The following is a 21205-nucleotide window of genomic DNA, read 5'->3' on the forward strand; positions in this document are numbered from 1 at the left end:
TAGTGGCAGCAGATGCCAGGCAAGAAAAAGTTAGGAAATTGGTGCTCGTTTTAAACATACAAACGGCGCCGTAAATATACGGCATCGACCATTTTCGGACCTGTTCGCGGCGCCGTATATTTACGGCATCGACCCTCAAAGGGTTAATAAACTGCACAGTGTGTAGCAATGTTTCAGAGACATTGTAAAACAATAAAAGCTTGGATAGAGGGAGAGACTCGTCTTTTGAATCAGTATAGACAGCAATGTGTGCTATATATTTGTGAATTTTTTAAAGCCCTCACACACTTCAAAGATAGCCACAAAAGCATGGAGGTAGGATTCCGGTAGTTAAGCTGCCGTCTCAATTCAGAAATGTGTGTAGTCAGTATTTATGCAGGCCCGACTGCACACATTGAAATGCTGGTATTGAATGTAGTGGCCATGGGTGCTTTCCTGCTTAACAGCTATAATTTTTGGGAATAGCCAGCTCATTTTTTTAATTCAGCTTGTATGTAGTAGGGAAGTGCTTCTTGGATAAACTTGATCCAAATTAATTTTTGCTGAAAACGAACTATTTTTCATAACTGGAAACTTTTTAAGCTCTTGTCTACTCATTCCGTGGGTTTGGTTTGTCCTACGATGCTTTGATGCAAACGGACCGATGCTCTTTTATAGCATGCAGTTTCAAACCCTGTAGCTTACCGTGGGTCATGAACACTGCTACGTAGCAGTCCCGACAGCCTTTTAGAGATGGTATAGTAAATTCTGAACAGGATTGCTCAAATACTTGTTTAGCCGTAGGGCATTGCTTTCTTGAAGTCCTATTTTCAAAGTTCTACTGATGGATAGCAAAGAATCATACGTACAGCTGTATCAGAATATAGGTGTATTTCAGCTCGAATATACAATATACAAGTGCAACTTATTTAATGGTTGAAATGAAATGCCCATATATAAAGGAGGAGTGTCACTAAGTATGTCTTGCTGTATTTCATCTACGTCTGTTTACAGGACCTGTGACTTGCATCCACGTGTCCGACGATGGAAGCCTTATTGCAACAGGTGGAAGTGATGGAAAAGTGGTGGTATGGCAGTCTGGAGAACCCTGATAGCTGTCCTTATGTTTGCGATGCAAAAAACTGTCTGTACAGCACTGCAGCTGCATGCCATGTGTATTTCTGGGAATTAAGGCACACAGGAAAGCTTACTACTTGCTTGCTGTACAGTATTTGACATTTTGAGAAAATATACATATACACCCCTTTTTACCAGTGTTGCCCGCTGTCTGGGCAGAATAAATTTTTTATGAATTTTATTCTTGTTCATATAAAACACTTAACATAATAAACAGCACTCAATCCTCACATAAACGTAAGTTTATCATACAGCTTCACGCATGCGTCAACGAATAATGTTCTCCATTAGTCTTGTGATAAAAGCTGCGCATGAAGCGCAATCAAGCGCATTCCGACGTGGCTTGTCCTAAGCCACAAGTTGCGCAATCAAGCGCATTTTTACGTGGGCGATCTTGAGCCATGGAGTCAACTACCTCCTTGATCCATTAGGAAATTCTTGATCTGGTGAAGGAGTTCACGTTTGATGATGTCTGGCACAGTAGCTGCAATAACACAAGTTTTCAGACTTACAGTGCCAATCATGCTTTCCAGGAATGTGTTAAAAAGACTTTGCATACATTTAGGCTAAGTCATCTCAAAGCTGTGATGGCAAGAACAGCCACTCAGACTCAGCACAGCGTTTTAGTCATGATAAGGAAATGCAAAATTCATGCACACAAGACATATGAATACCAAGAAAAAAATGTTTGCTATCCGAATGTGCAAAACACAGCAGTGCACCACCATAGTAGCCACCACAGCAGGTGTGATCCTAAGCTATGTGGTGGGTGTCATACCATACACTTCCTTTGGTACTTGCACATGTGTGTGTGCTAATATACCTAGCCATGGCAATATGGAAGGTTGTTTCCCCTCCAACAGTGCCTGGTACTGCTGGCAAAAATATAAGCACTCAAGGACAACATAAGAGAACTCTTTCTTGCTCATGACTATTATGCATTTCAGTGATGTACTTACTGTCTACACTGGAGAAGTAGACTAAAGAAATGGTCTCACTTCGTTCATTATTGAAACACGAAAGAACACAGCACAATGAATGATGACATCAAGATTACACAAACACAGAGTTGCCATTGGAAGAAAATATCTTACAATGAAGCCAAGGCCGCAACCTGCTCTATTTCTGCCTTAAAATAACTACTTCAATTCAAACTACTTTACACTCACCTCTTCCTCTAGGGGTGACTGCTGCAATAAGGTCATCGACAGACACGTTTTCTACGCCCTTTTCTCTGATGATTTCTGTAATGGAAGTTACACCATGTCACTCCAAAATCACTGGCATGAACACACTGGATTTAAAGTTGGCCAGCATCCTTTGTTTTTGGTTTTAAAAATATATTCTAATGGATATTTACAATGACTGAGGTGGATAGCCAGTTCTGCTTTGCAGCCAGGCATACGCAACCTGCACGGCTGATCTTCAATCAGTATCTTAATTACCGAGCTGCAAGGTATATCAGGCGACCTATTTTGACGGAAATAGAGATGCGAGGATGCTTTCTTTAGCATGGCTGACACTACATGCTCAAGTAGCCATCACTATCCATTCACTAACTTAACTGGCTTTAATGTCCATATTGCAAGAAAGCAACGCAGGAGGCAAAAACAATGAGGATAGAAAGGCTACTTCTTAGGTTATATGTAAAAAAAAAAGAATTCACCTTTCCGAAACTCGCGGTGCCAAACGCGCCACAAGTACTTGCCCACTTCACTTGGTATCTTTACATCAAAGGTTCACTACCTGCGCATGCCTCTTATTGTGTTGCCTCTCAAAGCTCACCTGTCAGTGCGCGACAAAGAATTGGATCCCTTCACAAGTCATTGCAGTGAGCTGCTCTGCATCACAACAGCGTCAAGAATAACGTGGGCACAGGTGTGTGCGCCCGTTTCAAAGTCGTGAGTGAAACGAATTCCTGTCATTGAACATAACAGATGGCTCTTTTGAAGTTGCACAAACTGCAATACCGCTGTTCTAATATGGGCCCTAAAATACAGCAATCAAAAAGCTACTTAATGCCTCTACATTTCCTACAGTGCACAATCCTCAAACAAATGGATGAAAAAAAATGGATGTTGTGTTAACCCTTGCGTTACTGAGCACACAAATGCAAAAAATGACTTTTTTTATTCGCTCAGACAGACATATATGCAAGGAAATTCACTTCTGAAACTGCTTATTCATAAAAAAAGCTTTTAAAAATTAATAAAGTTTGCTTAACTACTTCATTGCAGAGCTTTAAAGTAAAATTCCAAGGTTAGCTGAAAAGGTGTGTTCTATGCATTAAAATAGAGCAATACTGTCACTTAAGTGAACGCCCATATAACAGCTTTGACAGTTATAAATGCTGGCCTCTGTGTTGTACAGTGCCAAGCCACAGTCTTCACATCCGGTCCTGGTTTTCTTTCGAGAGCTTCTCTTTTGATCACCTGAGGATAGTTTTGAGCACACAAAGCACCTCTTTATTTGGTTTCCTTTTTTTTTTACTTTCTTTTTAAGCAGTTGGCAGATAATGTACTTGGGAGTTGCAGGCAACAAGCCGAGGATTTGCATCTTTCTTGCGAGGTCGGGAGTTCTTATCAATCTGTGCCTCTACAACACGAAGACTCCATTTTGAAAAGCTGGGTCCAAGTACAAAAATGTGCTGCTGTAATGTAACCTGTCCTGCAAGATCGAAAATATGTACGCATGCAGCGAGGCCAAACCAACTAGCACGCAATGAAGTCGAACTTGTATTAGCAGGTTTTAGTTTGGGTGGGCCAAGCCGATTCCTCTGTAGGAACAGTACAAATCTCAACGAGCCTGGCTTGTCCTTAGTAGGGAAGGGGTTCATCCATTCAAGCTACAATTTGTGGAGGGACACTAAAGGCAAAAATACCAACCAGGTAGATTATACTTCTGGAAAGCCATTACCTAAACAGGTCGAGTTGCATTGAATTTCATGCTGGAAGTGCACCGCCAATGATGTCGTCGTGTGACAAGACAGCCTTTTTAGTACTTTGTCTCAGTTTTGGGTCCTGCTCTTTCACAGCGAACCTGTTAGCCTCTCGGTCGACATTTTTCATGTCTGCATCCGTGGCCAAAAATATGGGCTGATCCCGGAGATAGTGCAATACCGGGCCGACCCACGGCCGAGGTGAAGCAGGCTTTAAGCACTAAGCAAAGTGAAGCGAAAAGTGCATACATTCTTTGGAATCATGCATACAACATCCAGAACAGCATTCATTTCAATAAAGAACAAGCATCCGAACCACACAATTGAAAAGGCGCTCCTGATAATGCGAAGCAAGTAGCACTCCCTGCATCCGTTTCCCGGTGAAGATCACTGTTGCGCAAGCTGCCGCGGCGACAGAAGCTTGCGATGTGGGGAGTGAAGTCACTAGCTTTTCGTATTTAAAAGAACCAGCCTAGCAACTGATTTCATTGTTGTTGCATTACCACTATGGGTAGGCAACGCATAATTAGGACTCCCGAGGAGCAGCAATACGACCACCGGCGGCATGCTGTCAAAATTACCATTACTCCCATTACGCTAAAGCAATGAAGCATTGCATACCCCCTTCAGCAGTCGTAGTGGTGGTTTTCAACAGGGTCGCTGGACATCCACTTGCGCAGGGCCGGGATGTCGAATCAATTATTTTTTGTGCAATGAATGCCTACAACCCTTGCTTTAAATGATGCATGATGCTTTTTTAATGATCAAGAATTAACAAGCCATCACAGGGTGTCAAACTCTTCAATGTAACACAAGACTGCTTCAGGTATTCAAAGGTGGAATCACAGTCCATCTTTCACACTTATGGCTATGGCATTCTATGGTGTACCAAGGGGCCACCTATTTGCTACTCTCGAGGAATGTAGTTGCCAATCTAGCATGATTTAGTCTCCCTTACATGACTTAGCCACTGTGCCACTGTGTACAAAATATATATATATGCACCGTAGTTCTTACCAAACGCACACTTACAGTTTACAAAAGCATCACTAACCTTTGCAGTATGCTTTCAACTGGTCCTTCCAACCGCATTCTATTAGTCTCGTCCTCAGCAACTCCTTTAACCTAGGAACAAGAACACGGGTGTTCAAATGAGATCTCTCAAATGCAAGTCTGTACAAGATTCAAAGAATGCTTTTGCATTATTTGGCTTTTCTTACAGCAATAGACAGTTTCACTTGCGCGATAACAGCAGCGAGAGCACGGCCCCAAGAAACTTCCTGTCATGGCCCTTACCATTTTACTGCACCGGAACACAAAGCACATTTTTAAGTTTTGAGGGTAAAAGACCATGGCATTACACCACAAGAATAGTACATAAAATTTTTGTACAACTTACGGCAACCTTGACTGGCAAAACTGTCGTTATGTACAGAGGAAAAGTGTTGAAAATCTGCGGGCAGAGATTTTAATGCACTCCCGGTACTCAATATTGCCGCCAATGCCTTTCTTCCACACTACATTCAGCGGGCTACTGTCAGTGAGCAAAACCGGAAGTCTTCCAGCGCCTATGTTTGTAAACAGTGAAAGGGTGTACAGGGCTGTGCCATTGTAGCCTTTGTCAGCTGCTACAGTTTGTTAGACCTCGTCTTGTTTGGCAATTTACTTTTACTTACAATGCAGAAAGCATAGCAGGTTAGCTTCAAACATAGTGACTTAAATATACACATCCAATATCTGCACACTTTTTACATCAGACTTTTGTGCAAAAAATAAAGGAACCGCAACAACAAAAGAGAAGCTACTTTCAGGAGTATTGCCTAAAGCTCAGAAAGAATCGCTTGAAGCCTGCTTTTGGTGATAAGAAAATTTTCTAATATTCTTTATTAGCATCACATGTGGATGCAATGCTCCAAAATTCGTTTCGGTCATTGGGCAGCGCTCATCGAAACAGCCGGCGGCAGGCCAGCGTGACGGCAAGCAAAGAAAAACACCATGGGCACAAGACAAGCTTTGTTCTCTACCGCTTTTCACTTCTCTGCAAAGAGCATGCCTCCACCCACATGAACTTTTTTGTTGTTGCTACAGTAACAATGCAAGAATTAAAGTGAAGGTCAGAGTGGTTCTCTCTCCAACACCTCACGACAGACGTCAGCCAATGAAAGTATCCACAACGTTTGAAGTAGTTTAAAGTATTTGGAGCCCTTGGAGCAGTATGAAGAAATCAAATGATCAAACCACATAAATCCTGATCAAACTAACTCCCAGGGAAGTCTGCACCAAGGGAAGAATTTTGCTATCGACAATGATCACACAAATGCGACAAAGATATGTACGGCACCAAGAGGGGACAAACAAGGCGAGCAGCTTTTGTTCATGCGTTCTGGCTCATAACCAACGAAGACGTGCAAGATGACCCAAGAGTACGCCAAGCTCCTGTCGAATTGTAACGAAGAAATAAATCATCCTGTGCACCGTTTTGACAGTTCATAAGCGTGCAAGAACAGAACATGTTTGTGGCTGTGCATATTCAGTGCACTTTCGATATACACACTATTTTTACATTTTGCATTTTCTTGTCGGAATATTGCATGCTCAGCGCGCCAAGTGCAGTGAATTTTCCTTGCTAGTTTTTCCGCATGACTCGTACAACATTCTTGTCGCTGTGTCTTGGGCAATGTTCATTACCAGGATTCGCTCCCATGGCCTCGTGCTTAGCAGCCCAACACCACAGCCTAGCCACTAAGTAACCACGGCGAGTGTAATGTTCATTTACTGTGTCAATGCCTTAGTGTTGATTTTCATGGTGTATATCTTCAAAGTGCAAGATCGACACCAATGACAAGATCTCATCATCATCAGCCTGGTTACGCCCAGTGCAGGGCAAAGGCCTCTCCCGTACTTCGACTACCCCGGTCATGTACTAATTGTGGCCATGTAGTCCTTGCAAACTTCTTAATCTCATCCGCCCACCTAACTTTCTGCCGCCCTCTGCTACGCTTCCCTTCCCTTGGAATCCAGTCCGTAACCCCTAATGACCATCGGTTATCTTCCCTCCTCATTACATGTCCTGCCCATGCCCATTTCTTTTTCTTGATTTCAACTAACATGTCGTTAACTCGTGTTTGCTCCCTCATCCAATCTGCTCTTTTCTTATCCCTTAACGTTACACCCATCATTCTTTTTCCCATAGCTCGTTGCGCAGTTTTTGTAGTAGTTTTTGAAAAACAAGGCTGAATAAAATTGCTTTCACGATGCAGTGTCTGTGCGTGGTGCAATGCTCGGCGAATAATAATATACTGATAATTAGAAGCAGTTGTTACGATTTTGTGCAACCTGCAAACTCCCATCGTATCATTACGAATTTGTGCGACTCACTACGGATGAGCCAAATGTTGTTGGGGTATGTGCTGGGCAGCTGTTGACAAAATGCCCGCATTATTGGTCATTGTTGAAATAGATGAAATGCCTATAAAAAGTTTGAAGTGCTACTCAACTGGCATTTCAATGAGGTGGGTACATTGAGGATATTGCTTCTGCCTCTAGAACCATATTTTAAAGATATACCGGGTTTGAAATGACTGCTGCTTTGTTCTGCAAGCTCTTCTGCGATGTATGAGGCACTTTCTCACGAAATGCATACTTTGTGCTGTGCAATGAGAAATTAAATTTGAGACCGATTTGTCGCATGTATTCCTGTGGGGCCGGGAAAAAGCCAGCAGCCCCAATTGGCCATTGCTACTATTAACAACGCCATTGCATACGGTCTATGTGAGCAACTGCAGTGCATCTATATGAAAAATACGGTGGGCTAGCGCTCACAAACCCAAATAACTGCAGCTGTGTCACCTGAATGTGAAAACTTTGTGTTTGCACATCACATGCACAAAATCTAGCAGAGCCACTGTTTCTAAGACAAAAAGTAAATGCACAATAAGCATTGTGGCTGCAAGACTATATAGTAAGTAGGATGTCAATTTGAATGTAAAGTTCTGTGTCCCACAGGGCTGCATAGTACCCTTGCTGTTCTTAGGCTACATCAAAAAGAGCGACTAGAACCAAACTTGCATAATTCAACTACATAAGGATGATTGCTTCATTTAACTTGCTGTAAAACTACAAGATACTTGCAACCTTCAACCAGACCTAAGATCTACACAGCTATAATGTGTGAACAGAACATGGGTTTTGATGTCATGAAGTGCCAATTTATATTCTTCATTCACAGCTCAAACAATCATCATGACAATACTTTGGAAACACCGATTTTGTAATGATGTGCAATACAAGCACCGAGTATACCCTTCATTGAACTTTACCTCCAAAAAGCACATACAGCATTTAAGTTCAAAGTGTTTAAAATGCTCATCCCATAAAGTTACACTGAAAGTGGAAAAAAAAAAAAATGAATTCCTTATTTTTTTGAATACCCCATTCAGCACCCTAAGTTATTGCCAAGACTGTGCTTCGCAAGCACTGAGGTAAAAATAATTAAAACATACTGTGTACATTTAAAGATAACTAACTGCACTGCAAGATTGTTTACTATATGCATGGTAGACTGCCTGGTTGGTTGGTGACAGTGCCAGTTTACATACATAATGGACTTTACTTTTTGCGAATGACGACATGACGGGCAAGTTTCTGAAATCACTGTTTCTATGTGCCCTGCATCTGACCAGTTGGATTTTGTTTCCTCCCCAAAGTATTATTATAGGTCGAGGCACATAATCTGCATTTGTGGAGTATTTTAAATAAAGCTCACCGAAAAATTCTAAATGTCTTTTTGTGCTATGCTGATGCCTCTATCTACTGAATATGTGAGAACCATACTAAAAATCAATTTTTAACGTAATTAATTGGAGTGTGAAAGGGATATGAGACGTACGCTTAAGTATGCATGATCAGTATGCTTGAAAGCATTCACAGTATCTGGATTTGCTCTGCATGATTACTAATTACACACTGTTGTGTTTCAAAGCACATATAGGATGGCATTCCCGTAGAAAAGTGTGGACTTTGTATTATTACAAAGTTAAAAATTATGTACACACACAGTGGGACAGAGTAATAATGTTAACAGGGTCCACTTTTAAGGGGAACATGCGAAGGTGATTAAACTGAGCTTGCTGATGGAAGCAATTTCAATGCATTTTGCAGGCCAGCAGAATGCAATTACACAGTTCTGCTGCATAGTCGAGTGGTTCCGTACTTAGTCATAGAGATGCCAGACTACCCATGAAAAACCAATGTTGAAGGTATGCTAAATCTTTTGCCACTTCAGTGTTTGAATTCCCAGCAACATGCATCAAGTTACCTTACCCCATTACGGACTGCTAAAGTGGTCCAATGTTTCAAGAGTATGGCAATGTTGAGTACTTAAAAACATGGCACACGCCCACAGGAAGGTTTGGCCACACATGAGAAATTAAGTATGGCTGCAAACAAATTACAAAATTTTTTTAAAGAAATGTAAGGAATTACAACAAGATTACAAAATATGTAATAGTTAAAAAAAAAACAAAAAAATGATGCAGCACATGGCACTGCTGGCAAGCGAGCTGCTAGAAGCTTCAATAAATTTAGCAGTGCAGATTGCACTGTGGCCATACTGAACTGCAAAAAATAATTCAAAATGCAAGACGACAAAGCAAGTTTGGGAAAAACTTTACATGAGGTGCAGTGGTGGCAAGAATTGGCATGGATTTATTATTTAAAATTTGCCCTAAAAATACACGTTTTTTTAGGGATACATGTGCACTTTATGAGCAATGATTTACCTTTAACTGTGCCACTGAAGCAGGAGCAGAGGCTGCCAAGCAACACCTTGTTTTTATATCACAGTGACCTTTCAAGCGAAGCTTGTATTGCCTCACTTTTGTTGGAGTCGGTGTTGCCGTACGAAAAAACCAAACAGCACGAAAATAAAAATTGCTTGTCGGGCTGTGGATTTGAACCACCAAGAGACCACCACACTAACCAATTCAGCCACTGTCAGTTCATCATACGCGCTCTTTAAAGCAGGGTTTTATATGCATGAAGTAGACACAGTGTAAGGCGCGAGCCAATCACAGGTGTCCCCTCCATACGGAGAAGGGAAAGAGTGTTTTCGCATGTTCGCTCGCCTCATGCCCGCCGTTTTCCACCAGTTCAGGCCCGACTGCCAGATGGGGAGGCTGCGTTTGGTTCGTTCTGCTGAAGAGCAGGCTGCATTGAAGGAGCGGGAGTGGGTCGCACGTCGTGCATTCGGTCGAAGAAAAGGCGGCGTTTGATGAATGCCGCTGGGATTTCACTCTAAAAAGAGCTCGTCGTCTATGTGCCGACCTTGCCATGAGGGAGCGCGAAGTCGAGGCGTTACAACAATGAACAGCCTCGGATCCCGAGCTTCACTTGCACCCCTCTTCACAGTAGTGGAAGGGAAGTCAATTTTTTTATTTTTTTTTCCAGCTACATTGATGTTGCCTATTTCATCTGCTTCAGAAAGTTGTCTTTTTTGAAGTAAATGTCTTTCTGGAGTCCTTTCATTATTAGAAAACTTCAAACAGTATTTCCAGAGAATCGTGAGCGAAACTCTGTTCAAATATTTTTTGCAGTACTAAATATCCCTTTGCATTCACGTTAACTGTCACAAATTGCCAGGATTCTCGGCATTATCACTGCAACTCTGTGGAACCTCAGCCACAGGCACTGAAAAGTACACAGAATGGCCATGCCTACATGGCACGAGCTGGTGCAAATCCATAATTACTTTGTTTAGTGCAAAACACAAGAAACAAGAAAAACAGGACAAGGCACTTGTCCTGTCGTCTTTCTGGTGTCTGTTGTTTTGTGCTAAACAAAGTAACTATGGATTCGCGCTAACTAGCCCGCCAATGCATTGTGCTGAACTATCCTACTGTGGGCCCAGAGTTTTATATGGCACCTTGCACAGCCATGCAATCTCGGGCCACCCCTCTTTCAACACCTTTAAAACTTTTGTAGAAACAGAACTTTTTTGTAAAACCTGACGCAACAACTATAAAATAATAGAACAAGCCCAGATTTGCAAACATCATGCAAAAATTCGGGAGAGTTGGCAGGGATGTTACGAGTGTACAAAACAGGTGGAATAGAGCAAATTGGTCATACAAACCAAGTTCATATTATTCAGATTGTTCAAGGCCAGGTTTATGCAAACTGAGAGGTAGTAAACTGCAATGATTGTGTTAACAGGCTGTGGACTCGGGCCCAAGACAACAGTCGGGAATTGAGCAATAAATATTGGTTTATAGACAGGAAAACGAAGGGCAAAAGACCAATTAAGCTTAGAAAAAATATATGAACTCTTGCTTTTTCCATAGATTGTGTTGCATCTGTGGCAACCACACTGTAGGAGAATAACTGACTGATGGAGCAGAAGACAGCCAGAATGTGCAATGTATATATCCTTGGAATACAGTTCAAAATCAAGGGTACTTAAGAGACTATAGTACAAGGAAAGAATGTACACCTGTGAGCAAAAGTATATGGACCACAGGCTCACTGAAAAAAGTGAGTGAGCAAGTCAAAACCTAATGAAAATAAATAAGGCATGATGGTTGGGGCCCTTATCCCAGGGCCCCACTGGCATAAGTGGCTGGCTGGGCTTGGTCCAGAAGATCCAATTGGCTCTCCCGGCCCTTGTCCACAAGCCATGCCTCCTACTGCCTATTTCTCATTAGTGGATGTTTGTGTATTATGGGACTGTCTACGTGTGAAGGCCTCTTGGGGGAACTGTACGATGTGTTTTAGTGTGGGTGTGTCTATGCACCACGGGCACTCGTAAGTGAACCTCATGGGGTGTATTCTGTATAGGTGGTGCAAGTAGGGATATGTATTCATGTGAATACGACGCCAGTCCCTCTCCTGTTGGTTGTTTAAATTCAAGTAAGGATGTCCAAAACGTCTCTGCTCCTCACTTTGCTGTAAGAGGATGTCACGAAAATTCGATGGAAGGTCATCGCTGGGCCATGCCATTGCTCGGACGTTTAATCCTCGGGCACTACGATCTGCCCTCGCGTTTCCTGCCAGTCCCGCATGTGCCAGACACCTTATGATAGTGAGGTGCCAGTCTAGTTGATTGCCTAAAATTTTGATTATTGAGTGGGCTGCCATCCCATTTAGAAACAGGCGGCAAGCCACTTACAAGTCAGATAATACAACAGGCAAATTGGTTTGGCACTCGGCGTCCTGAATGGCCAAGGCAATGGCTGCAGCCTCTGCCACGAATGACGAGGCGGATTTGAAAGATGCCATTATTATGTTGTTCTGACACATAGAGACTACGGTGAAGGTGTCGGAGCTGGTTCGACTAGCATCCGTGTAATACACTCGTGTAATATGCCCATGCTCTGCGTCGTCCGGATTGGTACTTGGAATGCCTGTTTTGGGGAATTGGGGCCACTGCAATGTACGATCGAATGTTGCGGTCTATCTGTGCCGGTTCCTCTCCGCAATACTGGAGTCTCAGGGTAAAGCCTAGCCTCGCCAATACTTCTCTGCCGCAAGTTGAACAAAGTCATTCTTTCTGAGCATATAACGTTGTGACTGCGTACTCGCCAAAACTATTGTGCAGACCTACTCCCTCGAATCGTTCTATGCTAGCACATTCGGGAAGGCCAAGGGCGGCTTCGAAGGCTTTTCCGATTATTGTGTTTACCTGTATTATCTCTTGGTTTGTCAAAGCCCGATATGGAAAGGCGTACGTGATGTGGCCAACTACGTATGCATGGACCAGGCTGATGGTCTCTCCCTCAGTTAGGACGTCTCTGCTTCTTGCCACTCTCTGTATCATTCTGGCCACGTTTCCTGTTATCCCCTTTAGTTTTTGAAGGGTGTGGGATGTTCCAGCGTTCTACTGTATCCACATCCTTAATATTCTGAGTGTCTCCACTTCTCAAATCGGCACCCCTTCGAGAGTCGGAGTGATTGGCACCCAGTCCTCTTTTGCGCATTTTTTAAAGCCCTTCTTTGCGTATTTCACACACCTGAATGAGTTCCAATTTCTCGGGTCATGCCATGTTCGCCGCCTTTGCATATTCCATGACTACATCTATAGCCTTTTGAAGAGTTTCTTGCTTGTCCCCACAGGACCCATGGTGAGCCCAGAGCGTGATGTCATCAGTATATATCGCACAGCCAAGATTCAAGTGTTTATCCAGCTCCAGGGCTAGCTTTCTCATCGCCACATTAAATAACAGTGGAGAGAGTATAAAGGAGTGCCTCTGTTGGGACAGCTGAAGGTGTCGGACCTCGTGGAGCCCAATCAGATTGTGACCGTGCAGTCACTAAGGAATGAGCACACATAGTTATAAATTTGTGCTCCGCAGTTTACCACTTCCAGTCCCTCCAAAATAGCGTGGTGGGAAACGGTGTCTAAGGCCTTTTTGATATCCAATGCAAATAAAAATTTATTCTCCGACTCTCTGTTGGGGTGCAGGACCTCGTACTTAAGTAGTAGAAAAATGTCCTGCGCCGACATGTGGGTTCGGAAACTGAACATGTTGAAGGGCAACATGTTGTTTAGTTCTGTGTGGTTTGAGAGCCAGACCTGCACAACCTTTGCAGAGCTGACATGACAGACTACACGCAGGAACCGTTCCGACTAGGCAATCCACCAAACCCGTTTACAAAGGTCAGAACCAACCAGAACTGGACACCCCCATAACCTTTGAAGAGGCTTATGCAGCAGTACATTCGTTCAGGAAAAACACGGCTCCAGGGGCAGATTAGGTCACGAACACAAAGATTTGCAATCTAAGTGATGACACGCTAAGGAGCTTGACCAAATTCTTTAACAACGTGGTCTGGGCAGAGGACGGCGTCCTTCCCAAAGAATGGAAGGAAGCCAAAGTTGCCCTCATTCCAAAACCGGGCAAGCCCCGTAACATCAGCAAGCTTCGACTCATCTACCTAATGTCGTGTGCAGGGAAACTCTTTGAAAAAAAGTGAACTTATTCGCAATTCAGACATACGAATTGAAATTGGCAAATACACTGGAAATTTTGCACTGGCATGCCTGGACTCCAGTCCTCAATTTCAAGTTTCATTCATAGGTAGAAAAATACCGGCATGTTAGGACAAGAAATGGTGCATACAAATGTTTTTTTGCTTCCTTCAGTGACACTGCAAAATACGCAGAGTTTAGCAAATATTTCTCAGCAAATGTTTCTCTTTTTCACTCGCTGCAAAATAATACCGTTTTTCAGTGACTATATACATAAGAAAGCTAACCCTTTTATTTACGCAACAACCATTCGCTAACATGTGATGGCCTTTTTCACTTTTTATCGGCGGATAAATAGCAACAGTTGTAGCAAGCACCTTTCTTAGCAAGCACCTTTATTTTTTATTTTTTTTCATATGGACTTGTGAAGGTGCCAAGGCGCAAAGTATAAAACTAGAAGGGGAAAAAAAAGCGCGAGAAAGTGGCGTTCTTTCTGTCTCCTTTATATCACGGGTTTATACACTGTGCTACAGTACGTCGGATTAACTGTGCGCCAACTCGCCCAACATAGTACTCTCGTAACGCAATTAAATGGATGTGCTTAACGATGTGGGAACAAGCACTGCGCAAATATCGAGTTAAGCACGGTTGAAAAAGTATGTGCCACAAGAACGTAGCAACTGGCGCATTTACAAAATAGAAATAATTAGTTTAATTTCACCTATTCAATGAAGATAAAAAAAAGGAAAAATAACTTCAACTACCTTTCAGCAAGAGATACTTATGAGTGCAAAAAAGCGCAGATACACTTTTTTAAATATTCGTCCACGCGTTACCGCTGGCTAACCTAATACCCGATGAAAAGACTGCACGTACACTCTGTTAATACAGAATCTGGCGAGACTATTATGCGTGCCATTCTTCGGTTTTTATCGGTTTCAACCACGACGCTAGTACCTGCTGCAACCTTAACCGGCACCAACAACACGGAAAACAACCAGTGTGCCAGTTTCTAGAAATGCTGCGTTCGGGTAACAAAATTTTTCGGTAAATTTGCTTGCAACTTTGTGTTGATATGGTCGACAGTAATAAGACACACACACACACACACAAAAAAAAAGACGACGAATGACAACACCGTGCGGATACCCTAACAGCACATGCACACAGAGACGCAGCGGACAGAGGCATCGTGTGTGCATGTCTGTAGCGCGCCTACGGCGCAGTAAAACTCACCGATCTCGCTCTCCGCTTTCTATGAGCCTTTGGTTTATGCTGGCTTTCATTTGATACACTCTCTGTTGTCGGTCAATAGGCCTGAAACACAAAGATTGCCAAGAATGACGGTTATTCGTCCGCGCTTCGCATTGATTCATAGTTAGTTGTCAATCGGACTGCTGCACACCAGAGGACAAAAAGTTACGTACTTACTCGCCCATAACCTTCCAGCAGGCAATGGATTCGACATACGTCGGTACTCGATTATCCTCGGGGAGATTTCTACGCAAAATATCAGCGCTATATACTGCCGCAGGAACCGGAATAAAATGCCCGCAATGCTCTGCGGCTGTGCGGTTCATCAGATAACGAATTTCCCACGTATTGTCGTATTCTAATCCTGTCCATCGTATTAGTTCATATAACTGTGTCCTGCGTCTAGTTTTATCAGTACAGGAACAGAAGCATATTATACTCACCCAATAATTGCGGGCGGCCGTTGCGCAATGCCGAATACCATACTGCGCGCGTACTGTTAGCACAATCAAAGGCTGAAACCTGTCGCCCTGGGCGATTTGTATAGCTGCAACGAAGCGTGCTTGGTCTATACAGGGCCTTTTCTGCGTGTAACAGCCTGCTGTGGCTTATCACTCAACGGCGAGCGCAGCACTATCCTACAGCAAGAACGGACACAGCGCAGCTGCGGACATGTTGAAATTTATTGTGAGTATCAGCGCGTGCGTGGCGTTGCACGCGCACTCAAATGTCTTGGTGCAGCGTGCACATGCACACTGCGCGGCGTAGCTTTACGACCTTGAAATCAATTCACCGATTTATGACACTTATTTTGTACGTCGTTAAAGAAATATGCCGGATACTGTAATTAATTTATTTTAAAAAGTTATCGTACAACTTGTAGCTTTACTTATGTTTCCTTCTGTTTGTATCGGATCGGGAAGGGGGCGGGGGCGCTACTTTACGGTGTAATTTTGATCTCGTCAGCGGTGATTGGAACATGACCTATTACAAACTTTTACCAATACATATGTCATGCCTTTAGATATGTGTTTCCCAAGTGATCGACAAATGCGCCTTACTGTGCGAGCAACGCCTGTGACTGCAGCCTTCTGATCCTATTGGTATGCTTGCAGATTTCTTTCGGCGCTGGAGTCTACGCGGGCGTTTATGTAGCACAGAACTATCAGGTTCGTACAAACACAGAAGGGCCATGGAGGGGCAGTGCTGCATGCGGCACTACGATTATGCATGTGCGCCTGCCTGCCTTCTCCAGTATGCTATATGGCCGGTTGCCCGAGAAAGTTAGATAAACTGTTCAATAAAGGGGCTACAATAACTTCAACTGTGCATGTGTAGTTGGCCACGAAATACAACTGGGCCCTTATCGTAATAAACGTGCTATTCATTTATTCAAGGTTGGTGTTTTCATTATTGTATTTAGAGTGCACATTTACGAAACCTCTTATTGTCACGTGAGCTTTATGAGATCCTTTTGTTCACAATCAACCTCTTCATTAGTGAAGATGGCCGACCGAAGTGGTTAGTTTGCAAACATGGACAGTACTTAGGTTGTCTGTGGGCGCAAGACACGGCCGTATGCAAAGAGTAGGGTCAACAATGCACATCTGCGGGTCCCAGACTGGATTTTTGTGTGTGTGTGTGCGTGTGGATAGCATATACTAACTTTGTCGCCGTCATTGCAGGTGCCCCGTGTTGATGAGCCACAAGAACTTTGGCGAAAGATAAAGGACTTTGCTGATCAGTACAGGAAGTCTCCCCCTGGTGTCTAACATTCCAATATTTGTATAGCTCTGGTTCCAACTTCTTAATGTGCTGCACTGGATGCAGTCTATGCATTTGCATTTCATGTTCTTGTGTTACATGGGAACTTAAGTCTACAATAGACGTATCACATATGACCCCTGCCTTTACTGCAGCTACGTCAATTGCAGAAAATTAATTTGTTTTGTCAACATGTTTGCGTCGCAATATTTATGATGCATAGTGACTTGCATTTTCTACTGTAGCTGCCTATACAAAAAAGTTCTCGTCACCTGGAGTAGGCATTTAACGGCGCTTTTTGAGGTCAGGGCTTGCTTACTGCGAGCTAATGTGCCCAAATTACTGAAATCTGAAAAATTTAGGTTCTTCAAAAATATTGCTAGACTGCTTGAAATGTAATTTGTGCATCAAAAGACAAACACACAGCGACTTTACTGTTATAAGCACTTTATTAGCAAAACCTGAAAATGATACCCAACAATAAGATGTACAGTGCTTGGTGCCACGAAGGCTCCCTGTTTTGCAAGATGCGTCTGTTGAATGTCTGATACGAAATTGCATGATATGTACATAGCACAACTGTAATAAAGGCATACGACGATTGGTTTTGTAACATTTTGTCAATTAGTACAGCATTTCACTGACAATGAAAAAAAAGAAACAGTTCTAGACACTACCTAAAAAAACATAAGCTTCTCTACAATGTCCACATACACAATGTTTGGCACTTTGTTCCCTCTGCCTCAGTGCACAAAAAACATGCGCACAATCAGCAGATGGCTGAACAACATTTTTACTACAAGCTTTCTTGCACTACTAATTGATCTGGCAAAAAGCCAGAATGAAATGGTTCCAAACAAACTTTGAGCCAAGTGGCTGTGCAACATGCCACATAGTCTAGATGCATGTTAAGTCCTATTAGGCTGCTCTGTAAACTAGCAATACGCTTTGAAAGTGTTTGCACAACCTTGGTAACTATAAAACTCTTAAATAAATGTACAATCTATTTCTGCGAGCTTAAAAGTTTGTAAAGTTGCAGAAAAAGAACTGGCAAACTGACCCACAATGACACAAACGGCCTTTGACAGCCATGCATGACCAAACAAGACAGCTCACACGAAAATGTACCAGCATTGAATAGCTTGTCAAAAGAGCAATGGTCATAATTCACAGTATGATGAAAGTGATTCGAGCATGCTAAAATATGGCTTGTGCAAGGGCCAAAAATTGCCTTATGTAAAAACAAATGCTCCTACAGTTCACAGCAAATAGCACATTTGTGAGCTACACAAAAACAGCCACGATCACTAACAGGCATGAAAAAATGCACCATTTTCATTAAGTTAAACAAGAAAACTTGAACATTGGTAATTGTCCTATGTAGCAGAAAGCAGATAGGGTTGGTGGACTTCGATTTACTCTCAAGCCACAGCTGTCATTTCACATTTCTTTATCTCCATTGTGCTGATCCTTCACGCCTAGCAACTACATGATTCCTGTGTTTCTTCTGGCTGGGTGACCTTGAAAGAGTCTTTGGCCACGTCATCCAAATCTTTCACTCTGCAAGACATAACCAGCTGCCGCGCAATGTCTGTGAACATCTCCTCGATGCCTTGACCAGTTTTACATGATGTGCGGTAAACCCCACTGATGAGGTTGTGGCACTGCTCACAGAAGGCTTCTATATCTGCTTCCGAGACATAAATGCGGCCTACTAAGTCAACTTTGTTTCCACAGAGAAATATCTTTGCATTCTCAGCATAGCTTACGATGTCTAGCAGATGCTGTGACAAGATGTTGAAAGAGTCAGGATTGTCCAGGCTAAACACCAACACGGCTGCCTCGGCAAACTTGTAGTAGCTGGACGTGACGGATGCCACACGCTCCATGCCCCCTGTGTCCCAGAGCTGCAGCTACAGTCATTCACAAATCAGAAAGTATAGTTCATAAAGGTATGTATAAGGAATGTGCAGTGATGGCATGCCTACTCTTGTCAGAGAGTACTGCATGCTGTACTCTGAGTACTAACAATGTATTGCAATATTTATCAAATGCTGTCAAAATTCGAGCTCCAAATTCTAACATTGTATTGCAATATTTCTCAAATGCTGTCAAAATTCCAGCACTTCATTGCAAAATACTGCCAACCAGTTCTACTAATAGTTAACACCTTTGTTATGGGCAGCAACATTAATAAGTTGCCCTTGACTTTATTTATTTGACGAATTCAAGAACTTGCTGTGCAATCAAACATTTGGAAACAAGGCACCTTAGAAATTAAAATGTCGCCACAAGTAGTGGCACAAATCAGACACCAGCGTCTACTCTTTCCCATGCATCTGGCCTTACTGTGTCACTTAGGAATGTGATCATTACTGGAACACGCGCACAGATGTGCAAATAAAATGTCAGTTTGCTATGCGCTTCACAGTGCAGTCTCGCTCAGCGGACAGAGAAACTGCATTGCATAAAGCACTAGTATGTCTGTCCAATAACAGGAAAACAGGTGAGGCTCGCAAACAATGCACGAACTCGAAGCTTACCTTGAGGTCGCGTCCTGCAACCTTATAGACTTTGTCAAAATGGTCTAGACCAAGCGTCGAGCTTCGATCGTTGCTAGCCACAAAAGTGTTAGTAGTGAACCTACGAAACAGTGAACTTTTCCCAACGCCGTATTCTCCACAGAGAATCACCTTCTGCTCAGGCAGCTTTGTTGATGCCATTGTTGATAGTTAAGATCTGAAAGAAAATATATATGACCATGAAATGCGACGCATGTTTGGAGGCATACGAACGGTGGCAAACCGAGATCAAAGGCGCAAACGTCACTGAAATCACATAAATAACTCCTAAAAGAGAAGCCTATCCTCATTCTTTCGGAGCATTCACTCTAGTATTTGCAATACAAGGACAGACGACAACGAGCAATGTGGTTGGCGCTGATGTCTCAATAAGGTATGAAATAGACCCTTTTGTGAAGCCACGAGGGCGGCCTTTACTACTTTTAAACTTCTTCCTCTCGAATACGTTTCACGCACTCAAGTCCAATTCGCTCGAATTGTAACCCTGTAACACCATTTAAAATTTAACGTTTAACGCTGCGACAACATTAACATACTTACAGAAAAGCCGCCTTACGTCGTGTTTTCAGCTGTGATTGTGAACGACCATGAGGCAATATTAAGTATAGCAGTACGGAAGTCAGAGTGCACCAAAAACTCAGCGGTGAACATACAAACGCAGAAATGAAATCAGTGGGTTCTAGTTGTGAATGTCAAGCAGTTTGGGTTCGCGATTTGGCAAAGTAACATTTTTACGTAGAACGCAAAGCTACGGCGACACTGCGCTTTTCTAATGCCATAATCTGCACGCTGGCGCCATCTGTGGCCGGTGATCAAAGCAAGATCACGTGCTTTCTGGGCGCGCAATTTGATATTGATAATTTGAGAGCCAAGCCAAATTATTCAGAAGTAAAGAGTTAGTTGGTAAAGAATACTGTTACTCAGATAGATGGCTAACGGGTTTGTGAGTTTGCTGGAATCCACTTCATTCATTCGTAGACTGTTGTATCGCTTACTGTCCCTCGAAGCCATCACGAACGCTGAATTAACTGATCGGAAATTCTAAAACGTAAAGATGAGATATTCGAGTGGTTTCAGAATGATTTCACAGTGGCGACTATTTCAGTTGTTTCAACATTCGAAATTAAGTCGTTTAAATAAAAATTAGGCTAAAAGCTTTCTTTTTTTTAATTAAGGTAGCTACGTGATATATATCGCCATGTGAAGCGTACATTTAATGCGGTTCATAACTGGTTTAAGATGTTGAAAAGAAATTATGTGTAGCATTAACGTTTATACTGACAAAGCGACACCAACACCAGTTTCACATGATTACTTCGATACACGCCTCATTATATTATATAAATATTGACCCATTCTTTCCCGCGCTTTTTATGCGCAGGTATTTAACGCAAACATTTTTTTCCTTACTGTTCTTCCTGAAACCCTAGCACCTCCAGCGAGCATCGGGCTTTTTGTGAATACAACGTCACTCGCTGCATGGCACGTACGCTGTAACGTCAATAGAGTGCCTACGCTACGTAGTTTAGATGTACGTACATGTGTGCACTTGTCGAAATGTAACTAGATACTAACATAGGGTGCTAT

At 42.7% G+C, this 21205-nt stretch overlaps 3 protein-coding genes and 1 long non-coding RNA gene across 10 annotated transcripts in view; 2 read left to right on the forward strand and 2 right to left on the reverse strand.

The window, feature by feature from the left end:
* The window catches only part of LOC126547375 (protein FAN-like), a 120165-nt gene extending 118868 nt beyond the window's left edge, over positions 1-1297 (forward strand). For all 4 annotated transcript variants that reach the window (XM_055062659.2, XM_055062661.2, XM_055062660.2 and 1 more), the window contains one exon: positions 994-1297. In XM_055062659.2, coding sequence (XP_054918634.2) covers positions 994-1091 — 98 coding nt within the window. In that variant the 3' untranslated portion in view covers positions 1092-1297. The remainder of the gene's footprint in view (positions 1-993) is intronic.
* On the reverse strand, positions 1245-15806 carry LOC126547374 (transcription and mRNA export factor ENY2-like). Of its 3 annotated transcripts, none has more exons than XM_050195353.3 (5): positions 15716-15806; positions 15255-15335; positions 5109-5179; positions 2286-2360; positions 1245-1600 (listed from the first exon to the last, which is right to left on the reverse strand). In XM_050195353.3, the coding sequence occupies exons 1-5, from the start codon at positions 15754-15756 to the stop codon at positions 1524-1526; spliced, it is 345 nt and encodes a 114-aa protein (XP_050051310.2). In that variant the 5' UTR covers positions 15757-15806; the 3' UTR covers positions 1245-1523. The 3 variants fall into 3 exon arrangements, with proteins under 3 accessions (XP_050051310.2, XP_050051311.1, XP_050051309.1); XM_050195354.3 differs by lacking the exon at positions 15716-15806 and adding an exon at positions 15446-15668; XM_050195352.2 differs by lacking the exon at positions 15716-15806 and adding an exon at positions 15450-15664.
* Positions 15807-15868: 62 nt separating this feature from the next.
* LOC126547377 (uncharacterized) lies at positions 15869-17649 on the forward strand. The gene is made up of 3 exons (XR_007602700.3): positions 15869-15959; positions 16388-16441; positions 16958-17649. It is a non-coding gene; the product is annotated as an uncharacterized lncRNA (long non-coding RNA).
* Positions 17467-20410, reverse strand: RabX6 (RAS oncogene family member RabX6). Of its 2 annotated transcripts, none has more exons than XM_055062663.2 (3): positions 20175-20410; positions 19580-19775; positions 17467-18949 (listed from the first exon to the last, which is right to left on the reverse strand). In XM_055062663.2, exons 2-3 carry the CDS (start codon positions 19757-19759, stop codon positions 18515-18517), a joined length of 615 nt encoding a protein of 204 aa, XP_054918638.1. In that variant the 5' UTR covers positions 19760-19775; positions 20175-20410; the 3' UTR covers positions 17467-18514. The 2 variants fall into 2 exon arrangements, with proteins under 2 accessions (XP_054918638.1, XP_050051306.1); XM_050195349.3 differs by having other exon boundaries at positions 20159-20410.
* Positions 20411-21205: the final 795 nt, after the last annotated feature.

The sequence above is a fragment of the Dermacentor andersoni genome, chromosome 1 (genome assembly GCF_023375885.2).
Source record: "Dermacentor andersoni chromosome 1, qqDerAnde1_hic_scaffold, whole genome shotgun sequence".
NCBI classification, from domain to species: domain Eukaryota; kingdom Metazoa; phylum Arthropoda; class Arachnida; order Ixodida; family Ixodidae; genus Dermacentor; species Dermacentor andersoni.

Bases quoted from the DNA above. Each gene is read 5' to 3' on its own strand.
- LOC126547374 (XM_050195352.2), bottom strand. From the start codon at position 15,598: ATGAACCGCACAGCCGCAGAGCATTGCGGGCATTTTATTCCGGTTCCT. The intron at 15,336-15,449 runs GTAAGTACGTAA...TTTGTGTTTCAG, and splicing joins TGCTGGAAGGTTATGGGCGA to GCCTATTGACCGACAACAGA. The intron at 5,180-15,254 runs GTGAGTTTTACT...TCTTGTTCCTAG, and splicing joins GAAAGCGGAGAGCGAGATCG to GTTAAAGGAGTTGCTGAGGA.
- RabX6 (XM_055062663.2), bottom strand. From the start codon at position 19,759: ATGGCATCAACAAAGCTGCCTGAGCAGAAGGTGATTCTCTGTGGAGAA. The intron at 18,950-19,579 runs GTAAGCTTCGAG...GAATGACTGTAG, and splicing joins TTGCAGGACGCGACCTCAAG to CTGCAGCTCTGGGACACAGG.